Source organism: Bos indicus, chromosome 4 (assembly GCF_029378745.1).
Source record: "Bos indicus isolate NIAB-ARS_2022 breed Sahiwal x Tharparkar chromosome 4, NIAB-ARS_B.indTharparkar_mat_pri_1.0, whole genome shotgun sequence".
Taxonomy (NCBI): Eukaryota; Metazoa; Chordata; class Mammalia; order Artiodactyla; family Bovidae; genus Bos; species Bos indicus.
This window is the reverse complement of record NC_091763.1, coordinates 87880725-87902492: the sequence shown is the minus strand read 5'-3', so window position 1 is coordinate 87902492 and position 21768 is coordinate 87880725. Positions and strand designations below refer to the sequence as shown.

Below are 21768 nucleotides of genomic sequence, written 5' to 3'. Positions count from 1 at the left end.
AGGAAGCAGAGGATATAGGAGCAAGGAGATGATGAAAGGAAGGAACTTCAAATAGAGTGTAAGAGCCACTAAGGGTCAGAACAAGAATGTAGGTAGATGTATCAGGTGAATGGGGATATGTCTCTTCCACGAAGCTCTTCTCTTCAAGATACATTTTTATACTCTGTTTGGTAATGATAATGTAAGTGAATGTCTACTATCTGTTTGGTAATGATAATGTAAGTGAATGTCTACTATCTGTTTGGTAATGATAATGTAAGTGAATGTCTACTATCAGCCTCCAACAACCATTAGAGTAGTCAATATTAACCCCATTTTACAGATGAGCAAGCAGATACTCAAAGAGGTTAAGCAATTTGCCCAAAGTCACACGGTCTCTAAGGGGAGTGAGGATTTACAAACAAGCTGTCTGACTCCCAAACGCATCGATGCTATTGCTTCCTTACTGCGATTTACATCAGATTTTTAAAAGCTTGTGCACTGCTGTTCTTGCATTTGTAATTACTAGAACACATATTGAGATGAGGTCTCCCACTGGATGGCAGAGCAACCGTGACACAGGGTAAACAGATCATGTGAGCAAGAAATAGACATTGGTTGTTTCAAGTTGCTGAGATTTAACCTAGGCTGTCCCATCTTATCTAGCATATTCTGAAAAACTCCATAACTGGTTCTGTCACACTGACCCCTGGTCCCTGCCCTCATCTCTAAATTGAATAAGACTCTTACAAGAGTTTTGAACGTTGTCTGTGAATTGGCTGCCCCAGGCTCAGCTGAGGTACTTGTGGGTGTGAAGTCCAGGATGCTGCACGGTTAAGACGCATCATGACTCTGAAGCAGTTAACCCATGGCCAGCATTTTTAGTCACACCCTAGCATGTCGTCAGGTTGGAGAGCAAGGTGATCTCTGGCTGTTTCCAGTTCTGCTGTGTGCGTGGGATGTGAACACAGAACATCTCCATTGCTAATTGGTTTCGGAAGTTAAATGAAAAGGAAATAAAAATTCCCTTGTAATTGACATAGTGGAGCTGCTAATTGCCTTCCCTTGCTACCCATTGGGCTGAAAACGAATAAGAAATGCTAATTATTTTTCCTTAACTTTGTAGTTGAGCTTCTTACTCTCCGTCTTCCAATCTGAGGCCAGTTGGAGTCACTTTAAGGTTTTCCGTTAATATGGATTGAGTCTTGAGAAATTCTTGCCACAGTAGGAATTGCAAAGCCCTTTGCAAAAATGCAAAGCCCTGTACAGGCTCTGTCATATAATAATAGTGTTTTTCTTGTAGCACACAGATTCATAATGCGTGATTTTTCTTTCTCCCATCTTAATTGCTGTGCGTTCTCTTTGAAAATCAAATGCTGTGACTGAGGCTTGTGATCGGTCCTACTTTTCTCAAGCTGTGCTGAGAGACCGTACCCACATATGTACTAATTCCACATACGCCAAATTACTCCCTAATATCAGTCAGTGTGTCACTAAAAATGAGAAGAGGTGAAAAACTGTATTTTAAAGGCTAATTTATATTTCAATTCTATCCAGAACTATAATTTAAAAGAGAACTGAGGTGATTTTTAAATATAATCAACCACATTTCCCAAGATAATTTGACACTCAGAACTTTAGTCAGAGGGGAGTCATTATCCACATTGCCTTGTCATAGCAGCATTTGCCTTTTCTGCCTCTGTAGCAAGTTCCTGGCTGCACTTACTTGGGGTGGTTAAAACTAGATACAATGATGATATTGTGAAATGAGGAAGTGACCCTGGCAAGTAAAAGGTTTAGTTCCAATTCAAGCTTATTAGCAAAAGAGATGAAAACCTCAGGAGAACTATAAAGACGATTTACCCATCATCAGTTCAGTCGCTCAGTTGTGTCCGACTTGTGGGCATCAAAATATCCAGTAGATATTTCTTTTCTTCAAGTAGAAAAGAAAATAGAAAAGAGAACAAGGAAAAGAAAAGAGAGTCCTAGACTAAATAATTTATGCCTAGTAGAATACAGGGATCTTCTATCTTGGGATCAAGGTTTGTTGTTTAGTCACTCAATAGTGTCCGACTCTTGGACTGTAGCCCTTGGACTGTAGCCTGTCAGGCTCCTCTGTCCTTGGGATTTCCCAGGCAAGTTTACTGGAGTGGGTTACCATCTCCTTCTCCAGAGGATCTTCCCAACCTAGGGATTGAACCCTCATCTCCTGCATTGACAGTTGGGTTCTTTACCACTGAGGCACTGAAAAAGCCCAGGGGTCAGATATCTGAATAAAAACAGTGGTAGAAAAGACACAGAGGAAAAAAGCTTCAATCATTTAATAAATATTATCGGGCACTTACTATATGCCAACCATTGTTTTAAGTGCTTGGAACAGGGTAGTAAATGAAATATAGGATGTGCTCTCATGAATATACTTGGGTAGAACTCTACTACATATTATTAGTAATGTGATTGTTGATCCTTAATTCAACATGGAATTAAAATACCTACTTTATAGAATTTGGGGAAAGACTACACAAAACAAGTATTATATGTGGTATGTCACAGGCATTCATAAATGTTATTGTCCCCTCCTCTTAATCAAGTCAGAAGAACAGATTTGTCTCTTTACTCAGCAAATATCTTCACCTTTGAAATAAGGTTTCCTATCTATAAAGACTATGGTCAGCAGTCTGGATGAAATTTGTACAATGAAGTCCCCTCCACCCTATTCTCCACCATAAACACAACGCTGATAAACATTTTGATAAACCAAAATGGATCAGAAAAGCAAGCAAGGAGAGCAAACATGAGAAGTTGTGATCTAAAGTGCTCCCACGTCATTCTGGGGTCAGAATTAATTTCAGTGTCACAAACTAAGTGCTAGAGAGTGATTTTCTTGGCAGCTATGAATGACCAAACAAAAAAGCTAGGCTGACCGCTGTCTGTGGAAGCATTCAGAGGAAGCAGTTTCTGCCCAGCCCCCAGCCAGAACTGACCCAAACTTCCTGATCCAGCGAGATGGCCGGATTTGCATTGTTCTGGCAGGACTGAACCTCAGGCTGACAAGATAGAGCACATACTGGACTGCAAGCTGGGACTGGCTGTAGGCAACTGTAAAACTTTTAGGAGTACAGAAGGAAACAATACAGAAACAAAACAACTACATGCAGGCTCAATCTGAAAACAAAATTTCAAAATGCAGTAAGACAATCAAGAAGATCTGACAATGAAACCAACACGGAGATGGAAACACTTCAAATAGGATAAAAGTAATAGGGAAATCAGTAGATGAGAAATGGGGGAAGGGATCCATAATAAGTAACACATTGTTTTTGAAATAGAAATGTATCAATTACACCAACAAATTGAATAATCTAGAAATGGATAAGTTTCCAGAAACATACAACCCATGAAGATGGAGTCATAAACAGAAAATCCTCAACAGAGCAATAAAGAGTGTGAGGTGCTTGAATCATAATCAAAAACTTCCTAACAAAGAAAAGCCCAGGCTCAGAGCTTCACTGGTAAATTCTACCAAATATTTTTTGAAAGAATTAATGCCAATCCTTTCCAAACTCTTCCAAAAAATTAAAGAGGAGTGAACACTTCCAAACTGATTTTATGAGGTCAACATCCTGATACCAGAGTCAGGCAAAGAGTTAATACAATGAAAGACAATCACAGGTTCATATCCCTATAAACATGCACATAAAAATCCTCAACAAATACTAGCTGATCAAACTCATTAGCACATTAAAAGGATCATACAACATGACCAGGTGGGATTTATCCCTGGGATACCAGGATGATTCAATACACACAAATCAGTTAATGTGGTGTATCACATTAATAGAATGAAGGATTTTTTTTAAAAAATTACACAATCATCTCCAGCTGCATGCAACAAATTCTGGTAAATTCTCTTTTCATTTTTTTTCTGTTACAAATATTTTCTAATTTTCCTGGTTATGACTTAGATACATCCATCATTTAAAGTAGACATTTACTTTCCAAATACATGGGGTTTTCAAAGTAAAAATAATTATCACATGACCATCCCAATAGATGCAGACAAATCATTAATAAAATTCAACATCCTTTCATGATAAAAAAAAAAAACTCTCAACAAATTGAGTGTGCAAGGAATGAACCTCGGCATAATAAGGGATGTATATAACAAGCCCGCATATAACACCATCCTCAATGGTGAAAAACTGAAAGCTTTTCTATAAGATTAGAAGTAAGACAAGGATGCCACTCTTACCACTTCTATTTAATACAGTACTAGAAGTCCTAACTGGAGAAGGCAATGGCAACCCACTCCAGTACTCTTGCCTGGAAAATCCCATGGACTGAGGAGCCTGGTAGGCTGCAGTCCATGGGGTCGCTAAGAGTCAGACACGACTGAGCGACTTCACTTTCACTTTTCACTTTTCACTTTCATGCATTGGAGAAGGAAATGGCAACCCATTCCAGTGTTCTTGCCTGGAGAATCCCAGGGACGGGGGAGCCTGGTGGGCTGCCGTCTATGGGGTCGTACAAAGTCGGACACGACTGAAGCGACTTAGCAGCAGCAGCAGCAGCAGCAGCAGCAGGAGTCCTAACTAGAGCAATTAGGCAAGAAAGAAAATAAAAGTCATCAAATTGGAAAGACGTAAATGATCTTATGTGTAGAAAACCATAAATACTCTACAAAAAACTTAGAACTAATAAACTAATTTAGTAAAGTTGCAGGATACAAAATCAATGTTAAAATAAATTGTTTTCTACATGTTAACAACTATCAGAAAAGAAAGTTAAGAAACCAATCCCATTTAAAATAGCATCAAAAATAATAAAATACTTAGTAATAAACTTAACCAAGGAGTTTAACCTTCTACACCGAAAACTATAAAACACTGATGAAAGAAATGAATGGAGACACACATAAATAGAAAGACATCTCATTTCATGGATTAGAAGATTTAATATTGCTAAAATATGTCCATCTACCCAAAGCAATCTACAAATTCAGTGCTATCCACATCAAAATTGCAAAGTTTTTTTTACAGAAATACATAAAACACCCTTAAAATTCATATGTAATCACAAAACTTTGAATAATCAAAGGTATCTGAGCAAAGAGAATAAAGCTTGAGGCATCACACTTCCTGAGTTCAAAATACATGACAACACTACAGCAAATAAACAGTATCGTACTGGCAGAAAGACAGATACTTAGACTAATGAAACAGAATAGAGAGTTCAGAAATAAACCCATTCATATATGGTCAACTGATCTGTGACAAGAGTATCAAGAATATGCAATAGACAGAGAACTTGAATGCACATTCTCCAAAGATAATATACAAATGAGCAACAGACAAATGAAAAGGTACTCAATATCATTGATCATCAGGGAAATGCAAATCAAAGCCACAGCAAGTTATCATCTCACATCTGTTAGGATGGCTTTTACTTTTTTCAAAAAAAAAGATAAGTGTTGGTGATAATGTGGAGAAATCGGTACCTTTGTACACTGCTAATGAAAATGTAAAATGATGCTGTCACTATGGAAAACAGTACGGAGGCTTCTCACAAAATGAAAAATCGTTACCATATGTATGATCCAACTATCTCACCTATAGATATATAGCCAAAAGAAAAGAAATCAGGATATTGAAGAAGTATTTGTACTTCCATGTTCATTGTAGTATTATTAACAGTATCCAAAACATGGGAATAACCTAAATGTCCATGGGCTGATGAATGGATAAAGGAAATGTCGTATGTATAGACAAAAGAATATTATTCAGTCTTAAAGAAAAAGAGGCAATCCTGTCATCTGCAGCTACATGGATGAACTGGGAGGATATTATGCTGAGAAATAAACCAGTGATGGAAAAAATACTTATGATTCCACTTTTATGAGGCATATGAAATAGACAAGCTCATAAAAATATAGAGTAGAATGGTGGTTGCCAAAAGTGAATGGATGGGGAGTTGTTCAAAGGGGAAAGTTTCAGTTATGCAAGATGAATAAGTTCTAGAAATCTGCTGAACAACACGGTATCCATAGTTAATATTGTACTGTACACTTAGAATTTTTAAGAATGTAGATCTCATGTTATGTGTCTTTAACACATACACAGAAACAAACAAAACCCAAAATGGGGCCTGAGGAAACTTTTGGACATGACGGATATGTTCATTACCTTGATTGTGGTGATAGCTGCACAAGTATCCACGTATGTCCAAAACTCAACAAATTGTATACAATATACATGTACAGTATTTTGTGCATCAATTAATCCTCATTTTTAAAAGAAATATAAAGCAAGAACAGGCAAATAAAAAAAATGGCTAGTTAGAAATCACAGAAATGAAAAAGTCTTCTCTGAAATTAAAAAGAATTCAAAATTTAAAAACTTAAGATGAAACTATAAACTTTAACCTGAGTATACTTGAAGACATACTCAGTGAACTAAGAAAGAATACTAGGAATTCACCTAAAAATCAGACATAATAAGTAGACACGTTTTACACGAAAGAATGATTTGAAGGTAGATTCAGAATCCCCAACACACATGTGAAAGGTATTCTTGAAAAAGAGAGACTAGAAGAGAGATTATATTCAGAGTAATAATGGCTAAATTTTTCAGAATTAGAAAAGATATGAATCCTCAAACAGACCATTTCCAAGTAAAAAATAATTTAATTAAATATTAGTCCATGTTTAGATACATCATAAATGAAACTTTGAAGGAGAAAACCATCGAAGGAGACAAATTTAAAGCTACCAAACTATAAAGAGAAAAAAATGTATACAAAAGGATGATAATTAATTTCTTATTTTTTTTCAACAGTAATGAAGATATCTAGTAAGGATTCAGTTTAGGTCAGTTCAGTTCAGTCGCTCAGTTGTGTCTGACTCTTTGTGAACCCATGGACTACAGCACGCCAGGCCTCCCTGTCCATCACCAATTCCCGGAGTTTATCCAAACTCATGTCCATTGAGTCGGTGATGCCATCCAACCATCTCATCTTCTGTCGTCCCCTTCTCCTGTCCTCAATCTTTCCCAGCATCAGGGTCTTCTCCAATGAGTCAATTCTTCGTTATCAGGTGGCCAAAGTATTGGAGTTTCAACTTCAACATCAGTCCTTCCAATGAACACCCAGGACTGATCTCCTTTAGAATGGACTGGTTGGATCTCCTTGCAGTCCAAGGGACTCTCAAGAGTCTTCTCCAACACCACAGTTCAAAAGCATCAATTCTTTGGTGCTCAGCTTTCCTTATAGTCCAACTCTCACACCCATACATGACTACTGGAAAAACCATAGCCTTGACTAGACAGACCTTTGTTGGCAAAGTAATGTCTCTGCTTTTTGATCTGCTGTCTAGGTTGGTCATAACTTTCCTTCCAAGGAGTAAGCGTCTTATAATTTCATGGCTGCTGTCACCATCTGCAGTGATTTTGGAGTCCCCCAAAATAAAGCCTGCCACCATTTGCACTGTTTCCCCATCTATTTGCCATGAAGTGATGGGATCAGATGCCATGATCTTAGTTTTCTGAATGTTGAGCTTTAAGCCAACTTTTTAATCTCTTCTTTCACTTTTATCAAGAGGCTCTTTAGTTCTTCTTCACTTTCTGCCATAAGGGTGGTGTCATCTGCATATCTGAGGTTATTGATATTTCTCCCAGCAATCTTGATTCCAGCTTGTGCTTCTTCCAGCCCAGCCGTTTCTCATGATGTACTCTGCATATAAATTAAATAAGCAGGGTGACAATATACAGCCTTGACATTCTCCTTTTCCTATTTGGAACCAGTCTGTTGTTCCATGTCCAGTTCTAATTGGACGTACAGGTTTATCAAGAGGCAGGTCAGGTGGTCTGGTGTTCCCATCTCTTTCAGAATTTTCCACAGTTTGTTGTGATCCACAGAGTCAAACGCTTTGGTATAGTCAATAAAGCAGAAATAGATGTTTTTCTGGAACTCTCCTGCTTTTTTGATGATCCAGTGGATGATGGCAATTTGATCTCTGGTTTTTCTGCCTTTTCTAAAACCAGCTTGAACATTTGGAAATTCACAGTTCACATATTGTTGAAGCCTGGCTTGGAGAATACAAGACCCTTATGGAGAAAACTACAAAATATTATAAAAAGAGTTTAATGAATACCTAAATGAAAGAAGAGTTCATAGATGAGAATATTTTAAGGCCATTTCTTATTTTATAAATTTCATGTAATTTGAATAAAAATCTAAAATTCCAAAAGTAGAAGCCTAAAACTATCAAGACAACTTTGAAAAATTATAAAATATGGGACCTGAGTTACCGATTGTAAAACTGATTGAAAAGCTGTAGTAGTTAAAAGAGTTTAATAATTCTGCAGTTCACCACCTATTGAAAGGTGGTGGGGGTGTAAGTGATTGAGATACAGAGTCCATAAACGCATGTGTCTGCATTTGTAGAAATTTGCCACAGGAGATATGTAGTAGCATGAGTTAGTGGGCAAATATGGACCTTCTAATTAAAAAGAAATCAGGACATTTTGATTATCCATTTAGAAAACAGGCACTGGACTCCTATACAAATCAATTTAGGTCCACATTTGAAAAAAAAATTTTTTTTTTAATTTTAGAAAAAAAATATGGGAATGCAATATGTATAGAAAGAATTTCTCATACAGGATAGTAAAAACACAAAACATAACAGAAGGGACTTTAAAATAACTGAATCAAAATTAAAATCTTATCATCCAGAAACACAGTAAATCAAATTTCATAGATAAGTCAGAGGCTAAGAATAATATTTATAAATATACATATATAAAGAAATATTAAGAACCTAAAAATAACCTCACAAATTCACAATAAAAAGAAACAACAGAAACACGAGAAAACACCATAAACGAGGTAATTTTCGGGAGAGGAACAATTATGTTCAACAACCATGAAAAAATACTTCAATGGTATTCAGGCAAATGCAAATTAAATTAAGAAGAACTTTCCATACTATCAGACTTCAAATAAATAAATTACTCCAATATACCAGTGGCTGGTTAAATGGAACTTTCTTACATTTTTGGTGCTAATACTGTATAAACTGATGCAACCGTCTTGCATAGCAGTTGGGCAATATCGGTAAGGTTCCAATGCATCCTTTCCACTCAGAAATTTTGATAATTAATTTCATATAATAGCTTAGACAATTTCTTTCTTATATTCACATATAACTAGGTATAAAGATGTTCTTAGCATTATAATAATGAAAAATTGAGGGAAAGAGCCCTAAACAGCCATCAATAGAAAAAAATGGACAAATGAACTGTAAGATATTTGTAAAAAGAAATTCTATATCCATTTAAAAAAATTAACAGTAAGTCTATATGTATCAACATGAACACATTTGAAATCAATAAAACATTGAGTGAAAAAGCAAGTTGAAAAATCACACAGAGTGAAATAAGCCAGAAGGAGAAAAATAAATATCAAATATTAACACATATATGTGCAATATGAAAAACTGGTATAGACAATCTGATCTACAAAGGAAAAATAGATGCAGTTGTAGAGAACAAATGTATGGCTACCAAGCAGGGAGGTTGGATGAACTGAGAGATTGGGATTGACATGTAACACTACTGATAACATGTATAAAACAGATAACTAATTATAACCTACTGTATAGCACAGGGAAGTTTATTCAATTCTCTGTGGTGATCTAATGGAAAGGAAATTCAAAAAAGAGGGAATTATGTATATGTATAGCTGATTTACTTTGCTATACAGTAGAAACTCACACAATATTCCAATAAAATGCTTTTAAATATGTATGTGTGCTAGATCACTTCAGTCATGTCTGACTCTGCAGCCCAATACATGGTATTTTTCAGGCAAGAATACTGGAGTGGGTTGCCATGTCTTCCTCCAGGGGATCATCCCAACCCAGGGATTGAACTGGCATCTCATGTCATACACACCAAAAATCTTTTTTAATCTCAAAACCATATGTTGTTTATTAATATAGTAATGTCTACATGTAATAAAATCATGAATGCATGGATAGAAACCCAAATGAGCAATCAAGGGTTGATTCTGGAAGGGTAAAGTAAGATTTGCAAGGAAGAGCAGGTAGGCAGCATTTTTTATTACCCGATATTTTACTCAAATGACATCTAAGGCCAAACAGGTAAGAGAATTCATGAGATGATGCAGAGGTGCCAGGAAAAACTGAGAAGCACGAGTCAGTCTCTAAAGGGGAATTATTGGAGTCCTCAAGTCTGGAGAATTGTTGACTTGGAAGAATATGATCCCAATGTTACCAAAATCCTCAGTTTTTCAAGAGGAGCCAAAAATTTGAGTTTTGTTTCTAATATGAAATCTGCTGGTTTGCAAATCTTGACTCAAATGTACACACGCCACCCCCCACCCCCCACCACACACACACAGTTGTAAGTCAAATAAACTGCATTTTCTTCTTAGATGTGGTCATCAGTTTGCAACTGTTTAGTCTACATAATCAATCTAGGTTTAAAGTGTCCATTCCAGAATATGGTCACAGGCAGGTAGAAGCTATCACTTAAGAGTATTGGAGGCTCACTGGGATGACTACCTGTTAAGGATTAGAGTTTAGAAAACCAGTGTATGAGGAGCAGGGATCAGAATTCATATATGAAGAAGGAATGTAGATAAGACTCTTTAGAAATATTTTAGGAAGTACTGGAGTGAGTCATATTATAGTTAAAGTGAAGGTGGCCTTCAATGCAAGTTTTGGATTCTTTTCAGTAAACAATTCAAAAATTACTCACATGACCATTTTAAATTATGTATGGGCCAGTTAAAACATGAAAGATGTCTTGACAAGCTAAAGATTTAACACTTGAAATTTTGCCCCCAAATTTGCCCCATCTGAGCAGACTATCAATGTCTAGCTGAAGTAGACCCATGTGGAAATGAAATTTCAACACTATGGCAGTGATTTTGTGTGGTAAACAGAATTTGCTGGCATCATATTCTTTTTATTTTTCTGATGTTTTAGCAGTTCCTTGTAGAAGGGTGCTCCAGACAGTTGTCAGGGTAGCTAGTCCCAATCCAGCCTCATGCAAGGGAATGAAAAAAATGAATTAAATTTTTGGAAAGTCAACTGGTGTTGGAGCAGATTTGCCTATAGTGGAGGAATTGGAGTGGAGGCTGAAGGGTAGAGTCGAGAGGTAAAACGACAGTGGGGTGGATCAGATCAAGAGACTGGTTGAAAGTGGAAATGTTAGTTGTTCAGTTGTGTCCAGCTCTTTTGCGACTCCATGGACTGTAGCCCGCCAGGCTCCTCTGTCCATGGAATTCTCCAGGCAAGAATACTGGAATGGGTAGCCATTTCCTTCTTCAGGGGATCTTCGCGACTTAGAGATCAAATCTGGCTCTCCTGCATTGCAGGCGGATTCTTTACCATCTGAGCCCCCAGGGAAGCCCAAGAGACTGGTTGGCTGTGATTAAAAGGCAAGATAGTAAAAAGGTCCATTTTATCTTTGAAATCTAGGTCCTTGTAAGTATGATAGAAAACATAGAGTCACAATGAAGAGTGTGGGGGTTATACACGTGTTTTAATAGGCTTCCCAGGTGGCACAGTGGTAAAGAATCTGTCTGCCAATGCAGGAGATGCAAGAGATGCGGGTACAATCCATGGATTGGGAAGGTCCCTGGAGTAGGAAATGGTAAGCCATTCCAGTGTCTTTCCTGGAAATCTCCATAGAGGAGGAGCCTGGCGGGTTATAGTCCATGAGGTCACAAAGAGTCAGAGATACGGCTGAGAGGCTGAGCACACACACATGTGTTCTAACTAAGAGAAAAAGCAGACCTGGTCTTTCTCCAACACTGGCATTTTAAGTTAAGCACATATTCACAGATTCTCTCCAGAGCAAGTCAGAGAGATTTAGTCAAGGCTCAGCTTTGTTCCACTGTTTTATTGTTTGTCAAGATTATAGAGGTAGACTTTGTATAAAATTGTCAACATCAAAACACCTTTATTCTTTCTCCTTGAAAAAGCACAATAAAGATATGACACAATCGTGTCTTATTAAGAATTTCTTCGAAACTCCCTGAAAGTGCAGGAATGCTGGGTGAGTTAAAGACCAGGCCCAGAGGACTCACCATGAGATAGATGAATCAGAGGGCAACAAAACTAGAAATGCTACTGCTTTGGGAAAACCTTAAATAAAAGACCTCGTTAAACTCAGACAGCAGTTTGAGTTTTTTAAATTTGTAAATTTTGAGTTTTATAAATTTCTAAATTTTTCAAATGCAGCTCAGAATTTGCAGAGATTAATCAATGTGAGAACAAACATGTAAGATATGCTGCCCTTTATTAATCATTTAGTACATAGTGGCATCATATAAAAATTATTTATGTAAGCCAAGGTAAAAGTGTTAGTCACTCAGTCATGTCCAACTCTTTGTAATCCATGGACTGTAGCATGCCAGTCTCCTCTATCCATGGAATTCTCCAGTCAAGATTACTGGAGTGGGTAGCCATGCCCTTCTCAAGGGATCTTCCTGACCCAGTGATTGAACCCGGGTCTCTTGCATTGCAGGCAGCTTCTTTACCATCTGAGCCACTAGGGAGGCCCAATATAAGGATAAATTTCAACCATTCTTTAACAATGCCCTAAGCCAGAAACCCACAGATTTACACCTGGCAAAGCAAAAAACTACATTAAGAGCCTCTATCCTATTTAGTTCCCTGTGTCTCCATAGAAGCTCAACTGTCTTTCTAAAAAAGCCAAACAGAAGACTCTTCGCCTCCAGGTCTGCATCACTTAGGAGCAAATTCAGTCTTATCCATGCACATAACTAGGCAGTGTCCTTCTTTCTATGCAAAAAAGTACATCTAACTTTTTCTTCTGGATTGACTTCCCTTTTTAGTACAGAGAGAGAAAAGTTGGTGTGCATGAGTCCCACCAAACTAGAAACAAGGAAATGCAGTTAAAAGGAAGGGTGTGAATTTTACAAGCCACAGGAAAGTAAGGGCTGCTGCTGCTGCTGCTGCTAAGTCGCTTCAGTCGTGTCCGACTCTGTGCAACCCCATAGACGGCAGCCCACCAGGCTCCCCCATCCCTGGGATTCTCCAGGCAAGAACACTGGAGTGGGTTGCCATTTCCTTCTCCAAAGCATGAAAGTGAAAAGTGAAAGTGAAGTCGCTTAGTCGTGTCCGACTCTTAGCGACCCCATGGACTGCAGCCCACCAGGCTCCTCCATCCATGGGATTTTCCAGCCCAGAGCACTGAAGTGGGGTGCCATTGCCTTCTCCAAAGTAAGGGCAAACACCCATAAACGCTGACATGAGCACAGAAAATTGACGACATACTGTTACCTAGTTTGAAGGAAATGTGAAGAAAATATAACAAACGAGGATGTTTTTATGTCATTGGTTTATTATGTGTATTAAATTTTGACTCTTCAGTTCGGTTCAGTTCAGTTGCTCAGTCGTGTCCAACTCTTTGTGACCCATGAATCACAGCACTCCAGGCCTCCCTGTCCATCACCATCTCCCAGAGTTCACTCAAACTCACGTCCATCGAGTCAGTGATGACATCCAGCCATCTTATCCTCTGTCATCCCCTTCTCTTCCTGCCCCCAATCCCTCCCAGCATCAGAGTCTTTTCCAATGAGTCAACTCTTCGCATGAGGTGGCCAAAGTACTGGAGTTTCAGCTTCAGCATCATTCCTTCCAAAGAACACCCAGGACTGATCTCCTTTAGGATGGACTGGTTGGATCTCCTTGGAATCAAGGGACTCTCAAGAGTCTTCTCCAACACCACAGTTCAAAAGCCTCAATTCTTCAGCCCTCAGCCTTCTTCACAGTCCAACTCTCACATCCATACATGACCACTGGAAAAACCATAGCCTTGACTAGACGGACCTTTGTTGGCAAAGTAATGTTTCTGCTTTTCAATATGCTATCTAGGTTGGTCATAACTTTTCTTCCAAGGCTTAGAGACCCTCAGAAATAACCATTTGCTGCCCTATTCTAAGGTGCAGAGACCTGCGGAGTTTCTTCTTACTTTCTCTATTCAGCAAATGTGACTGCGATTTGAACAATGATTTCTCAGCCTTGTTATTTCACCTGACATATTGCTTTTGTTCTGTCCAGGAAGCAGAATGTGCCTACACCCTCTTTGTCATCGCCATATTCTGGCTGACAGAAGCTTTGCCTTTGTCCATAACAGCGTTGCTGCCTGGCTTAATGTTCCCGATGTTTGGGATCATGACTTCCAAAGAAGTAAGTTCTCCTGCAAATGTTTGACTTAATTAGATTCCCTATTTTGTGCTGATACTTCCAGTGAGAAAGTTGTATTTAAAAGGAGCAGCACTCTATCCTAAAGGAAATCAACCTGAATATTCATTAGAAGGACTGAAGCTGAAGTAGAAGCTCCGATACTTTGGCCACATGATGAGAAGAACTGACTCATTGGAAAAGACCTTGATGTTGGGAAAGAATGAAGGCAGGAGGAGAAAGGGGCGACAGAGAATGAGATGGTTGGATGACATCATCAACTCAATGGACGTGAGTTTGAGCAAACTCAGGGAGATAGTAATGGACAGGGAAGCCTGGCGTGCTGCAGTCCATGGGGTTGCAAAGAGTTGAGCACGACTTAATGACACAACTTAGTAACTGAACAACAAAAACATCCTGTTGGTAAGGCTTCCACATAAGTCCTCCAGACTTCCAGCTATGCCTTGCCTCTAGAATTCTGCATATGTGTCCACCTTCAGGCTGTGGTTACTTGAACTGTGAGTGTCAGTAGAAGAAATGCATGTCTGATCTTTCCAGGCTGTGATCTATGCCCGGTGCCTCCCTCCTAGCAAAAGGGCCAGTTCTTTCACATCCTGCATCAGCTTTTTCTAGTCAACAAAATTCGGCCTCATACAGTGTTGGAAAAGTAATTTTTTTTTTAATGAAGAAAAAGCTTCCCTGTTTGCTTTTCCAGAAACCTGCCATTTCAGAAGATAAAGCCAACGTAACTTTCATGTGTATTTCCTTTTTGTTCTTACTGAGAGGAGTTTATTCATGCTGAGAGGTGTTTCTTACCTTTACACAATCTAAGGGTACTCATCTGAAGAAAATGGATTCAGTTTCCCATTAAAAGCATGAAATGCATTGAAGCCAGAATATCTGTCTCCATGCAAGTCTCTGCCACTCAGCATACAACTGCCTAGACCTCAGCTGAAACATTCTCAGGAAAGATGGCACATTCCAATGCCAGGCATGTAATTTATCCCCTGTATTTCTGTCTTCTGCTTGGGTACAGCACCACTATCATAAAGTTCATCTGTCCAATATTGTGGGTGGAGATTTCTTTAAAAAACTAACCCATGACACAGGTCTTTTTTTTTTTTTTTTCGTAGTTGAAATATAACCCACAATACAGTTTTTTGTGTCCCCTGCCCCCCGTGGGAGAGGATTTCAACACAGCCTTGTGATTCAATTTAAGCCAAGTATTTCGTAAAGTCAGGACTCTTGAATATCACTATGAGGTACTTTAAAATAAGGTTTCTATGATTAGATAAGTTTGAAAACTATGTAGCATAGGGTATCCCCCTCTTTGAGAGTGAGAGTTTACACTGGTGTTTAAAGATTTGGAGAAGGCCTACAAGAAATAAAATTGTAGAATCTTAAGAAATTCTGTTTTCTAAACTTATTTGACCACAGAAACTTTTTTTGAAAAAGAAAAATATTAATGTACCTCTCAGAGAATTCTTTTGTAAATCCTGCTACAAATGGTTGCCCAAGTGTCTGTATGCTCTACTAATCGCCATTCAAAATACAGAAGAATGACTGCAGTCTGGGCATAATGAAGACATTGGTGAGCCAGAGCTTGACCTGAGACTTTTCCTCATCATAGCCATGGCCAGTCTGCTATAGGATTGCAAACTAATTAGCCCCAGTTTACAGATGGAGAAACTAAGGAATAGAAGGCACATGCCTGAGGTTACTCAGGTATGTAAAAACTCAGTATATGGGTACCCTCTCTCTATGTATATTTTTTCTTAATACTACTTTTTCTGGATAAGAATGTGGAACTGATTTACATTTGTATTCACATACATCTGCATTCCTTCCAACAAAATAGAAAGATTATGTAGTTGAAGGTCAGAGTTAGGAGCAGCAAAATAATGCCTTTCTGGTGCAATGTTGTTTTTCCCTCGTCAGCATAAATACTCACGGGTTTAATTGTAATTTCAGGTGGCATCTGCTTATTTCAAAGATTTTCACCTACTGCTGATTGGAGTCATCTGTTTAGCAACATCCATAGAAAAATGGAATCTGCACAAAAGGATTGCTCTGAGAATGGTGATGATGGTGGGTGTGAACCCAGCATGGTAAGTACTGTGTTTACTGCTCCAGGTTTACATTCCATACGGACCATTTTTGTACAGAGCAAATAACCAGATAAGTAATGCACATCCAGGCAATCATTTGTATGACAGTGTAATTTCATGATTTTTTTTTTCCCTCTGCAAAAATGAAAGTGATATAAAGGGTACTTGAATTGGAGGTGAAACAAACTTTAATTTCACTGCAAGTCTAATTACAGGGAGATTGGAATAAGTGCACACAACTCTTTCACCTTTTATGCTCTGTAAGAGTCAAAGCTGAGAGAAGCCTGAACCTCAACAAACAAGATTGAAAGACTTCAGACTAGCTTTCAGTACTATCTTGTTTATTGGGCTGATTACACATTCAAGACTTGTTGAAGAGTATCCTTGATCATCAGGAAGGATGTTAAGAACCAAAGACAAAGACGTTTACTGACAAAATACAAATATGTGCAGAAAAATTCCAAGGTGAACATTTCTCTTTTTAAATGAATTGTTCCAGAGTAAAACAATCAATTAAGAAGTTTCATCTATAGAATGTGAAATCACTCATTGGACTGATTTTGCCCACTAAAATAAATTTTGCCCACCAAAATCCATTACATTAATTGGCCATTTTGGTTTTAATTCTAGCTCTTGTTAGGAACATAGATGGAAACTAAAAAAAAAAAACACAAAAAACAAAACTCCAGTGTCATAATCATTTACATAATGGCATTATGCTTTAAAACCTTAGGTGATTCTTCCCAGCTCATCTTTCTTAAAACATAAGAAAATTTATTGAATTATGCTGCATAATTCATGTCAGGGTATAACAATGTCTGTGTTTATCATTTATGGGGCACACTCTTTTGTAAATAGAAAAAGCATTCAGTATATCAGATGAAGCCTATTTTGTACAAACATCTGTAACTTAAAAATTTTAGAACATGTATGTATTAAGGACGTTTCACTCTTAAAATGAAATGGTGTCCCATGCGCTTGAAGTGCTACAGAAATGTGTCTCTTTTCCTTGGCCATCTGCTCACTGGCCCCAGGGGGTAGAGTCTGCACAGTGGGTCAGGGTCCTGTCCATTTCACCACTAAGTGATTTTTCAAGTTAAGGTATTTTCATCACAAAAAAGTTTTACCAGTTCCCAATCTATTTGTACTGAGAGATTTGTATTGAGAGATTGTTTTGCCAATGCCTTAAGTTGAAATGGTTTCTATTTTTTAATTAAGAATAGTTTATTGTTTAGGCAGTTTTCTTAAAAGTTTTGTTTCATTTTTCACATAGAAAATATCCACCTTATCTGTAGTTGGAATGTAGAATGTGAAATTTTTCTTGTAGATCTATTTCAAAAGAAAGAGAATTTCATAAATGGTTCTATATGGAAAGACATGCATCTGAATGATATTCTCGGACCTCCTACTCAAAAGAGATTGTGTTTTTTCCCCCAGTTGTGATTCTGAAAGCTTATAGACATGGTTTAAAAGCTTATAATTTTAGGTATGTTATTTTTTAAGGGAGAAGGATTACTCTATTTGTATGAGGAGACAATGTAATACATCCAGCTCTTGACAACAGGCAGGAATGTCAGATTCAGGAGAGCATGAATAATTGAATCTACAGAAAATTCTGAAACCTCATTTTAGCTAGTGATTTTAACCATTTCCTCTACCCACCGTATACTGAACCAGAGTAATAAACAAGTAAAAAGCAGATTTATAAATATTAACCTCCTTCCTTGCCCTTGTTCTTCCTTGGCACATACACAAATAGAGATATGACCCAAATATAAAAGAAAGAATAAGGGATCCTAAATGCGAATGCCAATTTCACCATATTTTACTAGTATTTGAAGATGGGCCATCTTTAAAGGGCATTTGAATATTGGTATAATATTATAAGCTGTTACACCATCTACCAACTTGCAGTTTGATTATAAGTTTTATCATTTTTTCTGGTTTGGAGAGAAGACTCTTACAGTTTCCAGGGAGACAAACCTCATAATAAGTCCTGTCTTACATGTGCCATTTGGATTTCTACCTGTCTATCCTGTTTTCAGAGTTCTTTACCTGGATGGAACTTTAACTGTCTTTATGTTTTGTAAAAACGACTTCTCAACTCACAAACAACATCCTTTACAGGTAAGTACTACAGAGCTGGTGAAGCTAGAGAGCACAATTCATACTGAAGGCCCTCTTGTTTCAGGCTGTCCTTGGGGTTCATGAGCAGTACCGCCTTCCTGTCGATGTGGCTTAGCAACACCTCTACTGCTGCCATGGTGATGCCCATCGTGGAGGCTGTGGCCCAGCAGGTCATCAGTGCAGAAGCAGAGGTGGAGGCTACTCAGATGACTTACTTCAGTGGATCTACCAACCAGGCACTGGAAATAGATGGTATCACATTTGCTTTGGCCACGGTGGGATCTAGCTATCTGGGCAATGGGATAAACTCAAGGATTATATTTTGAATTAATTATCCATACAGGCATGATATGAATTCAACCTTACTCTACCTCTATTTCCCAGTATTTATACAAGGGAGTTATATTACCCAAATATTTTACCTTCAATTAATGGCTGAATTTACATTCTCTGACAAAAGGGGAAGAAAAAGAATGACTTTTCTATACTTCAATCAATCTGATAAAACTCTCTTTTATGTCTTTATCAGTAGACTCAGGTTACTCTTTTACCCTGAAATGACTTTCCTGCATAATTTGTGAACCTTTAATTCCTGTATTCTATTTGGAGACAGCATCACATTCTACCTTGGTTATTTCTGGTTCTGATAAACTGCTTTGATTTAGTGAGAAAAATGTTGGGAGGATATTGGTGTTTGTAAAACACTTTATTATGATGAAGGTTATGTCAGTACAAAGTGAATTGGTTTATTTTCAGCCTCTCATAATGCTTCCACCTTCACACACACACACATACACTGATAATCCTTCATTTTAATTTTTTTTCTATTTAATGTTTTGCAGAAAGTATTAACGGACAAGAAGCAAATGAGAGAAAAGAGAAAACAAAACCAGTTCCAGGGTAAAGAATATTATTTTGATTAGGATTTTCAGAATTATATTTTAATGAAATTATAAACTGGGTAAATTTATTTTTCAGATACAGTAATGATGCAGGGAAAATTTCAAGCAAGATGGAGCTGGAAAAGGTACATTAAATTTGATTCTCTCTAAATAATTATACATGAAATTATATTAGATCTGCAGTTAGATATGTATGCATTTTAAAATCTGTTACTTGCTTCCTTGTCTATGAATTACTTTACTTGCCTACGTCAAAGCATGGTGTGATGGTTTGATAAGCCTTCATGGGTGGACTGAAATCAAAATCCTCATAGAAAAAGTTTTAGGCTCTGAAATCAGCATCATTTTCTCTTTTTAACAGATACCATAGTGATGGCAGTTTGCATATGTAATTTAAAGAAATATAATGCTAGCCTCAGAATATTGTTTCATTTTCTTATCAAAATCTTGCTGCCTTTTTATTAAGCACATTCTATTACTTCCAGGTTATGAACTTACAGCAACTCCTATTCGTATAATTACAACCCAGTTATCTTTAGTGTCCTTCTTGCTAGTAAATTCTAGTAGAATTCATAAGCTGCTACCGTCAAATGAAGATGGAGGCACTGTTTGTAGCCATTCTGGCTATTAAAGGAAGGAATAAGACTTTTGTAAACTATCCCGTAGAATTCATTTTCCCAGAATAAATCAATATAAAAATACTATACTAGGTTTTACTGGGAGAAATATATCTCAAGACCGCTGAAAAGTAAACCTGCACAGAAATAGTCCTACAGTAACCATGGCATTAGAAATATGAGAGTGGGGCATATGTTCCTTCCTCAGGCTATAATGCATTAGCATGCAACTGAATAGGAAAAAGAAAACCATCTTGTTATTTACAGAAATCTTTAAGGAAGAGTGATTTTTATGTAAAGAGAAAACTAATGTAGTGATAAGTTTTATACCACTAGCTACAGTGTACTTAAGGGTTTTTAGGATGAGAATTCAATACCTATTTCTGAAAATATTATCATCTTTAGGGAGGGAAATAATTCTTTTAGGACATAGAAAATCAGCAGTCTGCCATGTGTATTACAGAAAAATGCATCAGAAATGAGCTTTAAAAACTGTTGGGTATACTTGCACTCACTTGGTAACTCTCTTGGGGTCATCTTTAGAAACCCAGTTTTCTGGTGTGATGCTTAAATTTGAGATCAAGACCCTTCCAATGGTTTGGTTATCCAGCACTGTCCCAGGCGTGGTAGGAAAGTCTATGGATGAAAAGACCTCCTCTTTACCATGAGCAGCTCAAAACAGCAAACTGTGACATAAATACCACACCAAGGGTATACACAGAGACCAGATCTCCCAGAAGCTGAAACAACTAGCTCAGTCTGGGAATATTGCCAAGAGGGAATGCGAGGTCAAGAAATCTGAGTCTGGAGGGAAGATGGCACTCACAGTCAGAAATATGCGCCCTCCATGTGTGCAAGGACCAGGCCTACTTTGCTCCCCATTTAACACCCTACCACATTCCTCTGCTGACAGAGAGTAAGTATTCAATAGATAATTATCTTGGCTAATTAATGAAGGAATGAAAAAAGAAGAGGTAATGTAATCAGAGAATACATAAAATTCAAAGACCCCAAAATGTAGAGAGGGGATTTTTCAGGAAGCATGTCCAGTGTAGGTGCCAGGGATGAGCTGTGGAAAGTGAAATGTTTGGAGAGGTTGGGCCAGGTGAAAAATAGTAGTTTGTGCCATGCAAAGGATCCTAGTTTATCTTAAGGGAAATGGAAAGCTTTGAAGCCAGGAGGCAGTATGGTAAATTCTGCCCTTTGAGAAGCTTACTGTGGGAACAAAGTGAAGGACAGAGGGTATGGGCCTAACTGGACTTTCTGATTAATATGACTCTGTGGATGGAAGTGATAAAAGCATGGAAGATGCCTCTGTTACAGAAAGATAGATAAAAGGAGGTTTGTGATGCCACTGAGGAAGGAATAAGTTTTCAACAGGGAAATGTGAGATAACTGGGGTCTATTTTAGGCAGTAAAGATAATAAGTTCTGAGTTTGGTAGAGAAGAGCTAGGCCTTTGAACAATGATTCTATGGTCATTCTATAACTTCATATATAAAATTTTAGCTTGGTGTAAAAGAAAAATTAAGGGATAACTTTTTGCTCTAATAAAGTGCTATTTATAGGGGGTCACATGAAAGTATTTTTCACATACTGTACATTTAAGATAGATTTTTATTTTTGACAATTACAAATCTCAGATATAAACATAGTAGATTATTATACCATGTTGTTATAATAAACTGCACCTGTTCTTGATTTAAACTGGATAATTAAAGATTAATGATTATGTATGTATCTACTTGTATCCACTTAATCTAGCTATAAAATGGAAGGAATATTTATATTCATAATGTT

At 37.6% G+C, this 21768-nt stretch overlaps 1 protein-coding gene across 1 annotated transcript in view; it reads left to right on the top strand.

The window, feature by feature from the left end:
• The first annotated feature begins 6116 nt into the window (after nt 1–6116).
• SLC13A1 (solute carrier family 13 member 1) overlaps nt 6117–21768 on the top strand; it is an 88844-nt gene continuing 73192 nt past the window's right edge. Inside the window, exons 1-6 of the mRNA XM_070787132.1 lie at nt 6117–6194; nt 14093–14221; nt 16187–16323; nt 18515–18702; nt 19293–19350; nt 19429–19477. Of these exons, the coding sequence (XP_070643233.1) occupies nt 6117–6194; nt 14093–14221; nt 16187–16323; nt 18515–18702; nt 19293–19350; nt 19429–19477 (639 nt within the window). The remainder of the gene's footprint in view (nt 6195–14092; nt 14222–16186; nt 16324–18514; nt 18703–19292; nt 19351–19428; nt 19478–21768) is intronic.